This window comes from Salmo trutta, chromosome 29 (genome assembly GCF_901001165.1).
Source record: "Salmo trutta chromosome 29, fSalTru1.1, whole genome shotgun sequence".
In the NCBI taxonomy this organism is placed as follows: Eukaryota; Metazoa; Chordata; class Actinopteri; order Salmoniformes; family Salmonidae; genus Salmo; species Salmo trutta.
Window position 1 is genome coordinate 2771252 of NC_042985.1, and position 18088 is coordinate 2789339.

The 18088-nt window shown below is 47.4% G+C and overlaps 1 protein-coding gene across 1 annotated transcript in view; it reads right to left on the minus strand.

Annotated features, from left to right (window-relative positions):
• The window catches only part of LOC115166762 (tropomodulin-3-like), a 32195-nt gene extending 14576 nt beyond the window's left edge, over positions 1 to 17619 (minus strand). The window contains exons 1-7 of the mRNA XM_029720542.1: positions 17469 to 17619; positions 16531 to 16687; positions 7001 to 7123; positions 6610 to 6687; positions 3291 to 3421; positions 1560 to 1667; positions 1113 to 1256 (exon numbers count right to left, since the gene is read on the minus strand). Coding sequence (XP_029576402.1) covers positions 1113 to 1256; positions 1560 to 1667; positions 3291 to 3421; positions 6610 to 6687; positions 7001 to 7123; positions 16531 to 16687; positions 17469 to 17594 — 867 coding nt within the window. The 5' untranslated portion in view covers positions 17595 to 17619. The remainder of the gene's footprint in view (positions 1 to 1112; positions 1257 to 1559; positions 1668 to 3290; positions 3422 to 6609; positions 6688 to 7000; positions 7124 to 16530; positions 16688 to 17468) is intronic.
• Positions 17620 to 18088: the final 469 nt, after the last annotated feature.

The window sequence follows — 18088 nt, forward strand, 5'->3', positions numbered from 1 at the left end:
GGCCCCCCAAAGAAATGCCACCCTACACCATGACTGACCCACCGCCAAACCGGTCATGCTGGAGGATGTTACAGGCAGCAGAACGTTCTCCACGGCGTCTCCAGACTCTGCCACGTCTGTCACGTGCTCAGTGTGAACCTGCTTTCATCTGTGAAGAGCACAGGGCGCCAGTGGCGAATTTGCCAATCTTGGTGTTCTCTGGCAAATGCCAAACGTCCTGCACGGTGTTGGGCTGTAAGCACAACCCCCACCTGTGGACGTCGGGCCCTCATACCACCCTCATGGAGTCTGTTTCTGACCGTTTGAGCAGACACATGCACATTTGTGGCCTGCTGGAGGTCATTTTGCAGGGTTCTGGCAGTGCTTCTCCTGCTCCTCCTTGCACAAAGGTGGAGGTAGCGGTCCTGCTGCTGGGTTGTTGCCCTCCTACGGCCTCCTCCACGTCTCCTGATGTGCTGGCCTGTCTTCTGGTAGCGCCTCCATGCTCTGGACACTACGCTGACAGACACAGCAAACCTTCTTGCCACAGCTCGCATTGATGTGCCATCCTGGATGAGCTGCACTACCTGAGCCACTTGTGTGGGTTGTAGACTCCGTCTCATGCTACCACTGGAGTGAAAGCACCGCCAGCATTCAAAAGTGACCAAAACATCAGCCAGGAAGCATAGGAACTGAGAAGTGGTCTGTGGTCCCCACCTGCAGAACCACTCCTTTATTGGGGGTGTCTTGCTAATTGCCTATAATTTCCACCTGTTGTCTATTCCATTTGCACAACAGCATGTGACATTTATTGTCAATCAGTGTTGCTTCCTAAGTGGACAGTTTGATTTCACAGAAGTGTGATTGACTTGGAGTTACATTGTGTTGTTTAAGTGTTCCCTTTATTTTTTTGAGCAGTATATATATATATATATATATATGTGTTACCTGGTTGTCTATATGTGTTACCTGGTTGTCTATATGTGTTACCTGGTTGTCTATCTTGATCTCAGTCAGTGTGTGTGTGTGTATGATGTGTGTGTGTGTGGTGTGTGTTACCTGGTTGTCTATCTTGATCTCAGTCAGTGTGTGTGTGTGAGATGTGTGTGTGTGTGTGTGTGTGTGTGTGTTACCTGGTTGTCTATCTTGATCTCAGTCAGTGTGTCGTTGTCTCGGAGAGCGTCCACCAGGGCGGCAGCACCAGCGCTGGTGATGAAGTTAGACTCGAGGTTGAGACTCCGCAACGACTTGTTCTCCTTCAGCATCTCACTCATCGCCTGGGGGAGTAGTTAGGAGTGGGTTGGAGCAAAACCCTGCACACACTTCTGCCCTATTCAACGACAAGACACCCAGACAGACAAGACACCCAGACAGACAGACAGACAAGACACCCAGACAGACAGACAGACAAGACACCCAGACAGACAGACAGACAAGACACCCAGACAAGACACCCCGACAGACAGACAAGACACCCAGACAGACAGACAGACAAGACACCCAGACAGACAGACAGACAAGACACCCAGACAGACAAGACACCCAGACAGACAAGACACCCAGACAGACAAGACACCCACCACAGCGATGGGGTCGTTGCTCCGTGTGGCGGCGAGGCTGAACTTCTTGACGTGTGTGTTCCTCTCCATGGCCTTGGCAAACTCCTTCAGCGTGGGAATAGGAATGTTCTGGAACACCAGGAAAATACAGGGGAATCACAACGTGTCTCATTGTGTGTGTGTGTGTGTGTGTCAGTGCATATATATATATATTGCTCAAAAAAATAAAAGGGAACATTTAAACAACACATCCTAGATCTGAATGAAAGAAATAATCTTAAATACTTTTTCTTTACATAGTTGAATGTGCTGACAACAAAATCACACAAAAATAATCAATGGAAATCCAATTTATCAACCCATGGAGGTCTGGATTTGGAGTCACACTCAAAATTAAAGTGGAAAATCACACTACAGGCTGATCCAACTTTGATGTAATGTCCTTAAAACAAGTCAAAATGAGGCTCAGTAGTGTGTGGCCTCCACGTGCCTGTATGACCTCCCTACAATGCCTGGGCATGCTCCTGATGAGGTGGCGGATGGTCTCCTGAGGGATCTCCTCCCAGACCTGGACTAAAGCATCCGCCAACTCCTGGACAGTCTGTGGTGCAACGTGGCGTTGGTGGATGGAGCGAGACATGATGTCCCAGATGTGCTCAATTGGATTCAGGTCTGGGGAACGGGCGGGCCAGTCCATAGCATCAATGCCTTCCTCTTGCAGGAACTGCTGACACACTCCAGCCACATGAGGTCTAGCATTGTCTTGCATTAAGAGGAACCCAGGGCCAACCGCACCAGCATATGGTCTCACAAGGGGTCTGAGGATCTCATCTCGGTACCTAATGGCAGTCAGGCTACCTCTGGCGAGCACATGGAGAGCTGTGCGGCCCCCCAAAGAAATGCCACCCCACACCATGACTGACCCACCGCCAAACCGGTCATGCTGGAGGATGTTGCAGGCAGCAGAACGTTCTCCACGGCGTATCCAGACTCGCCACGTCTGTCACGTGCTCAGTGTGAACCTGCTTTCATCTGTGAAGAGCACAGGGCGCCAGTGGCGAATTTGCCAATCTTGGTGTTCTCTGGCAAATGCCGAACGTCCTGCACGGTGTTGGGCTGTAAGCACAACCCCCACCTGTGGACGTCGGGCCCTCATACCACCCTCATGGAGTCTGTTTCTGACCGTTTTAGCAGACACATGCACATTTGTGGCCTGCTGGAGTTCATTTTGTAGGGCTCTGGCAGTGCTCCTCCTGCTCCTCCTTGCACAAAGGCGGAGGTAGCGGTCCTGCTGCTGGGTTGTTGCCCTCCTACGGCCTTCTCCACGTCTCCTGATGTACTGGCCTGTCTCCTGGTAGCGCCTCCTTGCTCTGGACACTACGCTGACAGAGCTGCACTACCTGAGCCACTTGTGTGGGTTGTAGACTCAGTCTCATGCTACCACTAGAGTGAAAGCACCGCCAGCATTCAAAAGTGACCAAAACAATAGCCAGGAAGCATAGGAACTGAGTAGTGGTCTGTGGTCCTCACCTGCAGAACCACTCCTTTATTGGGGGTGTCTTGCTAATTGCCTATAATTTCCACCTGTTGTCTATTCCATTTGCACAACAGCATGTGAAATTTATTGTCAATCAGTGTTGCTTCCTAAGTGGACAGTTTGATTTCACAGAAGTGTGATTGACTTGGAGTTACATTGTGTTGTATAAGTGTTCCCTTTATTTTTTTGAGCAGTGTACATGTGTGTTTAAGTACCTTGATGTTGTTGAGGTTAACCTCCGTGAGCGCAGCGTCGTTGTTTTTTATCCTCTGCAGAGTGTCGTCTACGTTAGTGGGGTTAGGAGGCTCATCAAACACTGGGTTCATCTTCTCCCCCTTCACCACGTCTGGTGAGAAATATATTCATCTGTATCCATCACACTCATTTATATAGGAGGACTGTAGTCACTAAACAACCATAAATATATTCATCTGTATCCATCACACTCATTTATATAGGAGGACTGTAGTCACTAAACAACCAGAAATATATTCATCTGTATCCATCACACTCATTTATATAGGAGGACTGTAGTCACTAAACAACCAGAAATATATTCATCTGTATCCATCACACTCATTTATATAGGAGGACTGTAGTCACTAAACAACCAGAAATGTATTCATCTGTATCCATCACACTCATTTATATAGGAGGACTGTAGTCACTAAACAACCAGAAATATATTCATCTGTATCCATCACACTCATTTATATAGGAGGACTGTAGTCACTAAACAACCAGAAATATATTCATCTGTATCCATCACACTCATTTATATAGGAGGACTGTAGTCACTAAACAACCAGAAATGTATTCATCTGTATCCATCACACTCATTTATATAGGAGGACTGTAGTCACTAAACAACCAGAAATATATTCATCTGTATCCATCACACTCATTTATATAGGAGGACTGTAGTCACTAAACAACCAGAAATATATTCATCTGTATCCATCACACTCATTTATATAGGAGGACTGTAGTCACTAAACAACCAGAAATATATTCATCTGTATCCATCACACTCATTTATATAGGAGGACTGTAGTCACTAAACAACCAGAAATATATTCATCTGTATCCATCACACTCATTTATATAGGAGGACTGTAGTCACTAAACAACCAGAAATATATTCATCTGTATCCATCACACTCATTTATATAGGAGGACTGTAGTCACTAAACAACCAGAAATGTATTCATCTGTATCCATCACACTCATTTATATAGGAGGACTGTAGTCACTAAACAACCAGAAATATATTCATCTGTATCCATCACACTCATTTATATAGGAGGACTGTAGTCACTAAACAACCAGAAATATATTCATCTGTATCCATCACACTCATTTATATAGGAGGACTGTAGTCACTAAACAACCAGAAATGTATTCATCTGTATCCATCACACTCATTTATATAGGAGGACTGTAGTCACTAAACAACCAGAAATATATTCATCTGTATCCATCACACTCATTTATATAGGAGGACTGTAGTCACTAAACAACCAGAAATATATTCATCTGTATCCATCACACTCATTTATATAGGAGGACTGTAGTCACTAAACAACCAGAAATGTATTCATCTGTATCCATCACACTCATTTATATAGGAGGACTGTAGTCACTAAACAACCAGAAATATATTCATCTGTATCCATCACACTCATTTATATAGGAGGACTGTAGTCACTAAACAACCAGAAATATATTCATCTGTATCCATCACACTCATTTATATAGGAGGACTGTAGTCACTAAACAACCAGAAATATATTCATCTGTATCCATCACACTCATTTATATAGGAGGACTGTAGTCACTAAACAACCAGAAATATATTCATCTGTATCCATCACACTCATTTATATAGGAGGACTGTAGTCACTAAACAACCAGAAATATATTCATCTGTATCAATCACACTCATTTATATAGGAGGACTGTAGTCACTAAACAACCAGAAATATATTCATCTGTATCAATCACACTCATTTATATAGGAGGACTGTAGTCACTAAACAACCAGAAATATATTCATCTGTAGTGTAGCGGTTACATGGTGGTAACCGTGTTTAGGTTGCGGTTATGTTGGGGTTAGTAGTGTAGCGGTTACATGGTGGTAACCGTGTTTACGTTGTGGTTATGTTGGGGTTAGTAGTGTAGCGGTTACATGGTGGTAACGTTGCGGTTATGTTGGGGTTATGTTGGGGTTAGTAGTGTAGCGGTTACATGGTGGTAACCGTGTTTACATTGCGGTTATGTTGGGGTTAGTAGTGTAGCGGTTACATGGCGGTAACCGTGTTTATGTTGCATAATGTTGGGGTTAGTAGTGTAGCGGTTACATGGTAACCGTGTTTACGTTGCGGTTATGTTGGGGTTAGTAGTGTAGCGGTTACATGGTGGTAACCGTGTTTACGTTGGGGTTAGTAGTGTAGCGGTTACATGGTGGTAACCGTGTTTACATTGCGGTTATGTTGGGGTTAGTAGTGTAGCGGTTACATGGTGGTAACGTTGGGGTTATGTTGGGGTTAGTAGTGTAGCGGTTACATGGTGGTAACCGTGTTTACGTTACGGTTATGTTGGGGTTAGTAGTGTAGCGGTTACAGGGTGGTAACCGTGTTTATGTTGCGGTTAGTAGTGTAGCGGTTACATAGTGGTAACGTTGCGGTTATGTTGGGGTTATGTTGGGGTTAGTAGTGTAGCGGTTACATGGTGGTAACCGTGTTTAGGTTGCGGTTATGTTGGGGTTAGTAGTGTAGCGGTTACATGGTGGTAACCGTGTTTACGTTGGGGTTAGTAGTGTAGCGGTTACATGGTGGTAACCGTGTTTACGTTGGGGTTAGTAGTGTAGCGGTTACATGGTGGTAACCGAGGTTACATTGCGGTTATGTTGGGGTTAGTAGTGTAGCGGTTACATGGTGGTAACGTTGCGGTTATGTTGGGGTTAGTAGTGTAGCGGTTACATGGTGGTAACGTTGCGGTTATGTTGGGGTTAGTAGTGTAGCGGTTACATGGTGGTAACCGTGTTTACGTTGCGGTTATGTTGGGGTTAGTAGTGTAGTGGTTACATGGCGGTAACCGTGTTTACGTTGGGGTTAGTAGTGTAGCGGTTACATGGTGGTAACCGTGTTTACGTTGTGGTTTCGTTGCAGTTACATTGCGGCTATCTTGAGGTTACATGGCGGTTGCGTTGTGGTTACATGGCGGTTGCGTTGCGGTTGCGTTGCGGTTACATGGCGGTTGCGTTGCGGTTACATGGCGGTTGCGTTGCGGTTACATGGCGGTTGTGTTGTGGTTACATGGCGGTTACATGGCGGTTGCGTTGTGGTTACATGGCGGTTGTGTTGTGGTTACATGGCGGTTACATGGCGGTTGCGTTGTGGTTACATGGCGGTTGTGTTGTGGTTACATGGCGGTTACATGGCGGTTGCGTTGTGGTTACATGGCGGTTACATGGCGGTTGCGTTGTGGTTACATGGCGGTTGTGTTGTGGTTACATGGCGGTTGTGTACTCACTGTTGTATCCTCCGTCTTTACTGCTGGTCCCATCGTAACTCTGGGTGCTGGTCACCAGGGTATGGACACCTAGGATCGCTGTGGACAAACACACAACAACAGGCTTAGTGTGTGTGTGTGTGTGTGTGTGTGTGTGTGTGTGTGTGTGTGTGTGTGTGTGTGTGTGTGTGTGTACCATGGGACAAGCCTGGCTGACAGTGTGTATAAAAGACTCCTGTATTTAGCTGTTCTTAGAGAGACTGGAGACAGTAAGATACACAGACCTTTAGCTGTCCTTAGAGACAGAAGACAGACTGAGGACAGTAAGACACAGATCTTTCTAACGCAGAGAGAGAGAGAGGCCGTGTGTGTCTCTGTCTGTAAGACAACCTACCTACCCCCTCCCCCTTACCTGCCAGGTCACAGAGCTCAGTGTCGGTAGCGCTGGACAGGGCCTCTTCTAGTTCCGGGTCAAGGGTCGTTACCTCTTCCTGACAAGACTCGATGGGCCGCTGTTTGGGAACAAATGCCTTGCCTACAGGGAGAGGCAGAGCGAGAGGGAAAGATCGAGAGAGGGGAGATATGGGAGAGTGAAGGGAGATAGGAGAGAGAGGGAAAGGGAGAGAGAGAGAGATGGGAGAGGGAAAGGGAGAGAGAGAGAGAGAGATGGGAGAGAGAGAGATGGGAGAGAGGGAAGATGGGAGAGAGGGAAGATGGGAGAGAGAGGGAAAGGGAGAGAGAGGGAAAGGGAGAGGGAGAAAGAGGGAGAAAGAGGGAAAGAAGAGTGAGAACCTGACTAGGCAGATGTATCCAACTTCCTGTTGACCCTCTGGTCTCTTCTGTACGGGTCATTCCCCAGCTGACACAGGAAGGACCACAATGCACTGCAGAAGCGATGGCGGTCTGCCAGAGAACCAATGTTGGATAGAATTCAGCCGTACAGACGCCCCTTTTTTCTCTCTCTCTCTCTCGTTCTACCACCCTTTCTCACCCCAATTTCATCATATCCAATTCCAATCTTGTCTCATCGCTGCAACTCCCCAACTGGCTCGGGAGAGGCGAAGGTCGAGTCATGCGTCCTCCGAAACATGACTTGCCAAAATGAGCTTCTTAACACCCGCCAGCTTAACCCAGCCGCACCAATGTGTCTGAGGAAATACCATTCAACTGACGACCGCAGGCCGGGCAGCCTGCAGGTGCCCGGCCCGCCATAAGGAGTCGCTAGAGCGCGATAAGCCAACTAAAGTCCCCCCAGCCAAACCCTCCCCTAACGACGCTGGGCCAATTGTACGCCGCCCTCCTGGTCACGGTCAGTTGTGACACAGCCTGGGATCAAACCCGGGTCTGTAGTGACACCTCAAACATTCCCTTAGACCACAGCACCACTCAGGAGCCCCCAAGACCCCTTTTGCTCCAGAAAAAAACTCTGCATTGTTACAAATAATGTCATAATAACACTCAATTTATAACAAAATTGGTCCCAATAGCCCATTCTCAAATCTACATTCAGTTTGATGTTTTGAAGAAGGCTTTTATTTATCCATTTTCTACTTAATCTTTAGTCTGTGTATATTCTTTCACCACATTTAGCCATAGGATGAAGGGGAAATGTTTGCAGTTTTTAATATTATCTGAATGAGACTACCAAAAATCTAAATGGTACAGCATGTCCTCCGGCCGGTAATTCAACCATAATAACAAGTTTAGATAGCTGCCCGCAAAACGCACTTAGCAGCCTAAACATTTCTGTTTGCTGACATGGGCTAATTGACTGACTATCAGTGAATGACATAAGCAGAAAAACTGCTTATGCACAACCAAATTTTGAAATTGCAACTTGTGTATTCTACTTATCTAACTGTCAACAGTAAGTTGAGACCCCGACGGGAGGGTGGGATTGATCTGACGGTTGCCCATCCCTGCTTTAGAGTCTAGAGTTGCGAAACCCGAGTAACTTTCTCAAAATCCCACTTAGAAGATTCCAGGATTCAGGACCCTACCGGTGTATAACCCAGGGGAGATTCAGGACCCTACTGGTGTTTAACCCAAGGGCTGCATTCGGTCTTCAACGAGGTCCGCAATGAAAATTGTTTATATTTCCTTACCATCAAAATTGGCAAAAAAAATAAAAAAAGATCCTCTATCATTTTGGGGAATTTGATGCTCCTTGACTGTCTCATTCTGGTGTTTATTACAGCTGGACACAGTCAGCAAACTGTATGACTGTCTCATTCTGGTGTTTATTAGAGTTGAACACAGTCAACAAACTATGACTGTACGTCCATTATTAGTTGTACAGGTTAGATTTGGTTTGAGTCATTTTAAATTATATTGAGTTTGTTTCCCTCACAAAAACAACATTTCATGTATTTATTTTTTTGTACTCAAACCACGCCGCGGGACGGATTGGCCGGATCCAGCCCGCGGGCCGTATGTTTGACACCCCTGCTCTAACCCTTCCTATCTGGACGGGTCATATTGTTCTTCTAGGAAGCACATCGACTGCTTAGCCCTGACTGTCCGCGTGTGTTCCAGTCTGTAATTGTATAATACAGCTATCATTTGTCTCAATTATGGTCTATTTGAACTAACACTAAATTAGTCAATGTTTCATGTCTCACACACACACACACACACTTCTATTTCTCATTACACACATTTTCCATGCTCTCACTCTCTCTGCCTGCATATCTATACACCAGTCTCTAATTACTGTACCTAGGAATGACATCACCACCAACGAACCAGAGCACACACCCCAGAACCATATCTTACTGGTGAACACACAAGACATTTCCATTACTCATGTACTTGTCTTGTTTAGTTCATTTTCTCTGAGCTGTGTTGAGATTGATGTCATGATGTTTCTGCTCTGGGGTCTCTAGAGGTCGTTTTATCCATAACGCTAACTCCTAGCGGCTAATGTCTATTAGCTGCTCCAACTCATTCAGAGGTCATTTTATCCATTATGCTAACTCCTAGCGGCTAATGTCTATTAGCTGCTCCAACTCATTCTGAGGTCATTTTATCCATTATGCTAACTCCTAGCGGCTAATGTCTATTAGCTGCTCCAACTCATTCAGAGGTCATTTTATCCATTATGCTAACTCCTAGCGGCTAATGCGTGTCTACTACAGAGGTCTTTAGAGAACACACCAACAGAGCCAGAGACAGGACACACAGAGAGAGGGGGCTAGAGAGAGAGAGGGGGCTAGAGGGAGCGAGGGGGCTAGAGGGAGCGAGCGAGGGCTAGAGGGGGCTAGAGGGAGTGAGGGTTAGAAGGGGCTAGAGGGAGCGAGGGTTAGAGGGGGCTAGAGGGAGTGAGGGCTAGAGGGGGTTAGAGGGAGCGAGGGCTAGAGGGGGCTAGAGGGAGCGAGGGCTAGAGGGGGCTAGAGGGAGCGAGGGCTAGAGGGAGCTAGAGGGGGCTAGAGGGGGCGAGGGCTAGAGGGAGCTAGAGGGAGCGAGGGCTAGAGGGGGCTAGAGGGAGTGAGGGCTAGAGGGAGCTAGAAGGGGCTAGAGGGAGCTAGAGGGAGCGAGGGCTAGAGGGAGCGAGGGCTAGAGGGGGCTAGAGGGAGCGAGGGCTAGAGGGGGCTAGAGGGAGCGAGGGGGCTAGAGGGAGCGAGGGCGCTAGAGGGAGCGAGGGCTAGAGGGGGCTAGAGGGAGCGAGGGCTAGAGGGAGCGAGGGCTAGAGGGGGCTAGAGGGAGCGAGGGCTAGAGGGGGCTAGAGGAAGCGAGGGCTAGAGGGGGCTAGAGGGAGCGAGGGCTAGAGGGGGCTAGAGGGAGCGAGGGCTAGAGGGGGCTAGAGGGAGCGAGGGCTAGAGGGAGCGAGGACTAGAGGGGGCTAGAGGGAGCTAGAGGGAGCGAGGGCTAGAGGGGGCTAGAGGGAGCGAGGGCTAGAGGGAGCGAGGGCTAGAGGGGGCTAGAGGGAGCGAGGGCTAGAGGGAGCGAGGGCTAGAGGGAGCGAGGGCTAGAGGGAGCGAGGGCTAGAGGGGGCTAGAGGGAGCGAGGGCTAGAGGGAGCGAGGGCTAGAGGGAGCGAGGGCTAGAGGGGGCTAGAGGGAGCTAGAGGGGGCTAGAGGGGGCTAGAGGGAGCGAGGGCTAGTGGGGGCTAGAGGGAGCTAGAGGGAGCTAGAGGGGGCTAGAGGGGGCTAGAGGGAGCGAGGGCTAGAGGGGGCTAGAGGGGGCTAGAGGGAGCTAGAGGGAGCTAGAGGGAGCGAGGGCTAGAGGGAGTGAGGGCTAGAGGGGGCTAGAGGGAGCGAGGGCTAGAGGGGGCTAGAGGGAGCGAGGGCTAGAGGGAGCTAGAGGGAGCGAGGGCTAGAGGGAGCGAGGGCTAGAGGGGGCTAGAGGGGGCTAGAGGGAGCTAGAGGGAGCGAGGGCTAGAGGGGGCTAGAGGGAGCGAGGGCTAGAGGGGGCTAGAGGGAGCGAGGGCTAGAGGGGGCTAGAGGGAGAGAGGGCTAGAGGGGGCTAGAGGGAGCGAGGGCTAGAGGGGGCTAGAGGGAGCGAGGGCTAGAGGGAGCGAGGGCTAGAGGGGGCTAGAGGGAGCGAGGGCTAGAGGGAGCGAGGGCTAGAGGGGGCTAGAGGGAGCGAGGGGGCTAGAGGGAGCGAGGGCTAGAGGGAATTTATTATTTATTAATTATTTTTACCTTTATTTAACTAGGCAAGTCAGCTAAGAACAAATTCTTATTTACACTGATGGCCTAGGAACAGTGGGTTAATTGCCTTGTTCAGGGGCAGAATGACAGATTTTTACCTTGTCAGCTCAGGGATTCAATCTAGCAACCTTTCGGTTACTGGCCCAACGCCCTGACCACTAGGCTACCTGCCGCCCCATTCTTAATGGACTTGCCTAGTTAAATAAAAGGTTACATTTTAAAACGTTACACTTGACCAGGACCCATAGGGATACACACCCTGAGACTCCCCTACTGCAGGATAGATGGACTGTATCTAAGTGGTACAGTGTGTTCTACTGCAGGATGGACTGTATCTAAGTGGTACAGTGTGATCTACTGCAGGATAGATGGACTGTATCTAAGTGGTACAGTGTGTTCTACTGCAGGATAGATGGACTGTATCTAAGTGGTACAGTGTGTTCTACTGCAGGATAGACTGTATCTAAGTGGTACAGTGTGTTCTACTGCAGGATAGACTGTATCTAAGTGGTACAGTGTGTTCTACTGCAGGATGGACTGTATCTAAGTGGTACAGTGTGTTCTACTGCAGGATAGATGGACTGTATCTAAGTGGTACAGTGTGTTCTACTTCAGGATAGATGGACTGTATCTAAGTGGTACAGTGTGATCTACTGCAGAATAGATGGACTGTATCTAAGTGGTACAGTGTGTTCTACTGCAGGATGGACTATCTAAGTGGTACAGTGTGATCTAGTGCAGGATGGACTGTATCTAAGTGGTACAGTGTGTTCTACTGCAGGATGGACTGTATCTAAGTGGTACAGTGTGTTCTACTGCAGGATAGATGGACTGTATCTAAGTGGTACAGTGTGTTCTACTGCAGGATAGATGGACTGTATCTAAGTGGTACAGTGTGATCTACTGCAGGATGGACTGTATCTAAGTGGTACAGTGTGATCTACTGCAGGATGGACTGTATCTAAGTGGTACAGTGTGTTCTACTGCAGGATGGACTGTATCTAAGTGGTACAGTCAGTTCTACTGCAGAATAGATGGACTGTATCTAAGTGGTACAGTGTGTTCTAGTCTGCTCTGTCTGGTTTCTGCTATTTCTGTCTGTCCTGTGTACCGTCTACCCATGAACCCTTCTGCTTTGTCTCGGTGTGTGTGTGTGTGTGTGTGTGTGTGTGTGGAGACAGAGCAGACATCTTTACATAACACAGCTGGAGATCTTCATCAGACTGAAGAGACAAGATCGTCTGCATCTCTCTCTTTTCTCCCTCCCTCCCCGTCTCTCTCCCTCCTTCAGTCAGGCCCGGAGGCATTGCCATGGAAACCCAGCAGCAGCAGAAGGAAAGAGAGACAGGAAGTCACGGAACAGAGAGTAAAGTATAAACTCCTCTATGCTGCTGCTGGGGCAACGTTACAACACACAGCTACATACAGAGGCTGCTATTCTCCCTAACCCCATCAGCACATAATCCTGTAACATTGTTGTTACACATTGATTACACTTTCACTCCTGTTTCATATACACTACCAGTCAACAGTTTGGACACCTACTCATTCAAGGGTTTTTCTTGATTGTTACTATTTTCTACATTGTAGAATAATAGTGAAGACATCAAAACTATGAAATAACACATATGGAATCATGTAGTAACCAAAAAAAGTGGTAAACAAATCAAAATATATTTTATATTTTGTGTTATTTAATAGTTTAATGTCTTCACTATTATTCTACAATGTAGAAAATAGTAACAATCAAGAAAAACCTTTAAATGAGTAGGTGTCCAAACCTTTGATTGGTAGTGTATATGAAATACAGTACCAGTCAACCCCATCAATGCCCCCCCCCAACTCTAAAATAATATACAGTAGCCCCCCCACTCTAAAATAATATACAGTAGCCCCCCCACTCTAAAATAATATACAGTAGCCTTTTCCTTCAGTAGCCCCCCCCCCCAACTCTAAAATAATAAACAGTAACCTTTTCCTTTTTCCAACTCTAAAATAATTTCCAGTAACCTTTCCAGACGCTCTGAATAAGAGCGTCTGCTAAATGACTCACACTTAAATCTAATTGTCCTTCAGTCCCCTCCGCCCCTCTGACAGAACACCCTCCGTGCCCCTCCACTCTCCAGTCTAAAAGGCAGTCTAGTCTCCAGGGGACCTTGGCACTTCCTGAAAAGCCTCTAAACAGTAAATACAACCATTACCCACAACACCCCACTTCCTGTGTCAGGCCCTCTGGAGTAGAGTCAGCTACCAGTTAGCCTCCTATCCCAGCACTTACAGCCACAGTTCCAGTCTTCTGGTTAACACACAGTGGTTGAAATGTCTCTGCATTACATTTTCCTTCTCTACAGGTGATATCCTACATGTCAAATATCTGGGAGGTTGTATGTACTACAGACACTCCAGGTACAGCTGGGTGCTTCTCTCTGTGTCTGTCTATAATGGGGGTAACTGAAACTGTTGTCCACAGGGACCGACACAGAATGGCCATCTAATAGCTGTTTATTGGCTTTCAGGAAGTGAAGTCAAGCCAGAGAGAATGAGGGAGACAGAAACACACAGAGACAGAGAGAGACAAAGAGAGTGAGAGAGAGAGAGGGAGAGCCACAGAGAGTCCAGTCATAGCCACATCTCAAACCCTCTACACTGTTTCTCAACCCTTTCCTGTAATTTCTCACCAGCTGTGTATTGTGTTAGAGCAGAGTAGACATGGATTAGTAATACCTGCAGACGCAGCAGTGGACTGATTACAGCTGAGAGCAAGCTCTCTCTCACACACACACACACACACACACACACACACACACACACACACACACACACACACACACACACACACACACACACACACACACACACACTTAGAAAGTCAACATGCCTGCAATACAATACACACCTGTCTGAAAGAGCCTTCTCTTCAAGACCACAAACATTACCCACATCTAACATCTAAACGTTGCCCACAACATCTCTAGTTACCCAAAACATCTAAACATTACCCACAACATCTCTAGTTAGCCAGAACATCTAAACATTACCCACAACATCTCTAGTTAGCCACAACATCTAAACATTACCCACAACATCTAAACATTACCCACAACATCTCTACTTACCCAGTGTAGGATACAGCAGAGTCATGTATTTAGAGAGTTAGGACGCTGGTGTTTCTATCTCCAACAGTGTAGTAACGCTGGTGTTTCTAGCTCCAACAGTATAGTAACGCTGGTGTTTCTAGCTCCAACAGTGCAGTAACGCTGGTGTTTCTAGCTCCAACAGTGTAGTAATGCTGGTGTTTCTAGCTCCAACAGTGTAGTAATGCTGGTGTTTCTAGCTCCAACAGTGTAGTAATGCTGGTGTTTCTAGCTCCAACAGTGTAGTAATGCTGGTGTTTCTAGCTCCAACAGTGTAGTAATGCTGGTGTTTCTAGCTCCAACAGTGTAGTAATGCTGGTGTTTCTAGCTCCAACAGTGTAGTAATGCTGGTGTTTCTAGCTCCTACAGTGTAGTAATGCTGGTGTTTCTAGCTCCTACAGTGCAGTAACGCTGGTGTTTCTAGCTCCAACAGTGCAGTAACGCTGGTGTTTCTAGCTCCAACAGTGCAGTAACGCTGGTGTTTCTAGCTCCAACAGTGCAGTAATGCTGGTGTTTCTATCTCCAACAGTGTAGTAATGCTGGTGTTTCTATCTCCAACAGTGTAGTAACGCTGGTGTTTCTAGATCCAACAGTGTAGTAATGCTGGTGTTTCTAGATCCAACAGTGTAGTAATGCTGGTGTTTCTATCTCCTACAGTATAGTACTAATACCTAGCAATACACACAATACAAACAGTAAAAAATGAAAGCAATACCAGAACGAGCAATGTCAGAGTAAATAAATATATAAATAATGGTGTATATAGACAGTATTTCTGCCGTGATGCGCTTTTAAAGGGATAGAGCACATTTTTGGGGGGGCAATAAAGCCATTTTTCTACTTCCCCAGAGTCAGATTAATTCATGTTTACCATTTCTATGTCTGCGTGCAGAGGGAAGGAAGTTGCTATAACTAGCTTTAGCGCAATTGTTACCTAGCGACAGCGCCAATACCAGACTTCCAGTCACCGCGTTAACGCTAGTTAGCAATGGCTTGCAAAACTACCTTCAAACTGCATGCAGAGACATACAAATGGTATCCATCAGTTCATTTGCCAAAATCTTGCACTGTCTCTTTAAGATCCGAGTGGTAAGTTACAATGTATATTTGTAGCCAACAGAGCGAATGAGAGCCACAAGCCCACAGCCACCGCTTGCTCCTCATCATGTCTCAGTGCAGTGGGCCGCATCAGTTATATTTCAGATGACGTCATGCATTTTGGAATAGAATAGCATTTCTCAGTCATTATCCCAACATCATCTCTGTCTTTATACTCCAGGGCCTCCTACCTTTCCTCTCTCCAGAGAAAGACACTACATCATCTCTGTCTTTATACTCCAGGGCCTCCTACCTTTGCTCTCTCCAGAGAAAGACACTACATCATCTCTGTCTTTATACTCCAGGGCCTCCTACCTTTCCTCTCTCCAGAGAAAGACACGACATGATCTCTGTCTTTATACTCCAGGGCCTCCTACCTTTGCTCTCTCCAGAGAAAGACACTACATCATCTCTGTCTTTATACTCCAGGGCCTCCTACCTTTGCTCTCTCCAGAGAAAGACACGACATGATCTCTGTCTTTATACTCCAGGGCCTCCTACCTTTGCTCTCTCCAGAGAAAGACACTACATCATCTCTGTCTTTATACTCCAGGGCCTCCTACCTTTCCTCTCTCCAGAGAAAGACACTACATCATCGCTGTCTTTATACTCCAGGGCCTCCTACCTTTCCTCTCTCCAGAGAAAGACACGACATCATCTCTGTCTTTATACTCCAGGGCCTCCTACCTTTCCTCTCTCCAGAGAAAGACACAACATCATCTCTGTCTTTATACTCCAGGGCCTCCTACCTTTCCTCTCTCCAGAGAAAGACACGACATCATCTCTGTCTTTATACTCCAGGGCCTCCTACCTTTCCTCTCTCCAGAGAAAGACACGACATCATCTCTGTCTTTATACTCCAGGGCCTCCTACCTTTCCTCTCTCCAGAGAAAGACACTACATCATCTCTGTCTTTATACTCCAGGGCCTCCTACCTTTCCTCTCTCCAGAGAAAGACACGACATGATCTCTGTCTTTATACTCCAGGGCCTCCTACCTTTCCTCTCTCCAGAGAAAGACACAACGTCATCTCTGTCTTTATACTCCAGGGCCTCCTACCTTTCCTCTCTCCAGAGAAAGACACTACATCATCTCTGTCTTTATACTCCAGGGCCTCCTTCTCCAGAAAACTGAGCAGTTTCTCTCTGCTGTAGGGGCCGGTGGCTGCTTTCACTGTGTGGTCCTTCTGACGCATCGACGCTGGCAGCAATGCATTCTGGGGGGAGACACGGAGGGGTGGATACATGGGTTTATTGACTGATTGATCAATTGGTAATTGGTGAATTCATGTGCCACGTTTAAAAACATTAGGGCTGCATGCGGTGTTGTGTTGAGTTCCTATGGTGGTCTAGTTAGTGGATTCATCTCCATGCTGTAAATAAGTGAAAGACAAGAAGAATGTTTAAGGTCCTCTCTACTTGAGATGTAACAACACATTGTAAGATTCCCAATACTTCTGTTGGGGTGTATTGTGTAATATCACTAAATAAATGGCTGTTTTATCTCACTCTGGCCCTTGAAAAGGAAGATAAACCTCACTAAGACCTGGAGGGGTTTCACTACTCTGCTCCTCCTCTACTCTGCTGCGCCTCCTCCTCCTCCTCCTCCTCCTCTACTCTGCTGCGCCTCCTCCTCCTCCTCCACTCTGCTGTGCCTCCTCCACTCTGCTGTGCCTCCTCTACTCTGCTGCGCCTCCTCCTCTACTCTGCTGCTGCGCCTCCTCCTCTACTCTGCTGCTGCGCCTCCTCCTCTACTCTGCTGCTGCGCCTCCTCCTCTACTCTGCTGCTGCGCCTCCTTCTCTACTCTGCGTGCAAATCAACATAGAAACACTTGGCAGACTGCATGCAGAATCAGCACACACACTCTTTCCATTAGATTTCCCAACATTGAGAGTTGGGAGGTTAAAAGTTGATAAGAATGAGATGTCTGTCTGGCTACCAAGGAGAAAACACAAGGAAGACCCAGAAACAGACTGCCACCCCTCCCCCCTCCATACCTCTGGGTCCATCTCCTCCAGAGCAGTCTCCAGCTGTTTGAGTTCCTGTTCTGATAGGTTGTTAAGGAGCTCATCCTCATCAATCTCCTTGTACTTCTCCAGGTCTTTCTTAAACGACAACGCCATGTTCTCTCTCTCTGCTACACCAACTGCAGACTGTCTGTCTGTGTTCCTCTGGGTCCAAGTGGCACGCCTAGGGGCAGGTAACCTGCTAGAGAGGTAGGCAGGCAGGCAGACAGACAGACAGAGAGGTAGGCAGGCAGGCAGACAGACAGAGAGGTAGGCAGGCAGGCAGACAGAGAGGTAGGCAGGCAGACAGACAGAGAGGTAGGCAGGCAGACAGAGAGGTAGGCAGGCAGACAGACAGAGAGGTAGGCAGGCAGACAGACAGAGAGGTAGGCAGGCAGACAGACAGAGAGGTAGGCAGGCAGACAGACAGAGAGGTAGGCAGGCAGACAGACAGAGAGGTAGGCAGACAGACAGACAGAGAGGTAGGCAGGCAGACAGACAGAGAGGTAGGCAGGCAGACAGACAGAGAGGTAGGCAGACAGACAGACAGACAGGGAAGATGATACCATTTGAGTTAGTGGGATCAAAGTAGGTCATGTAATTAAAGCCAG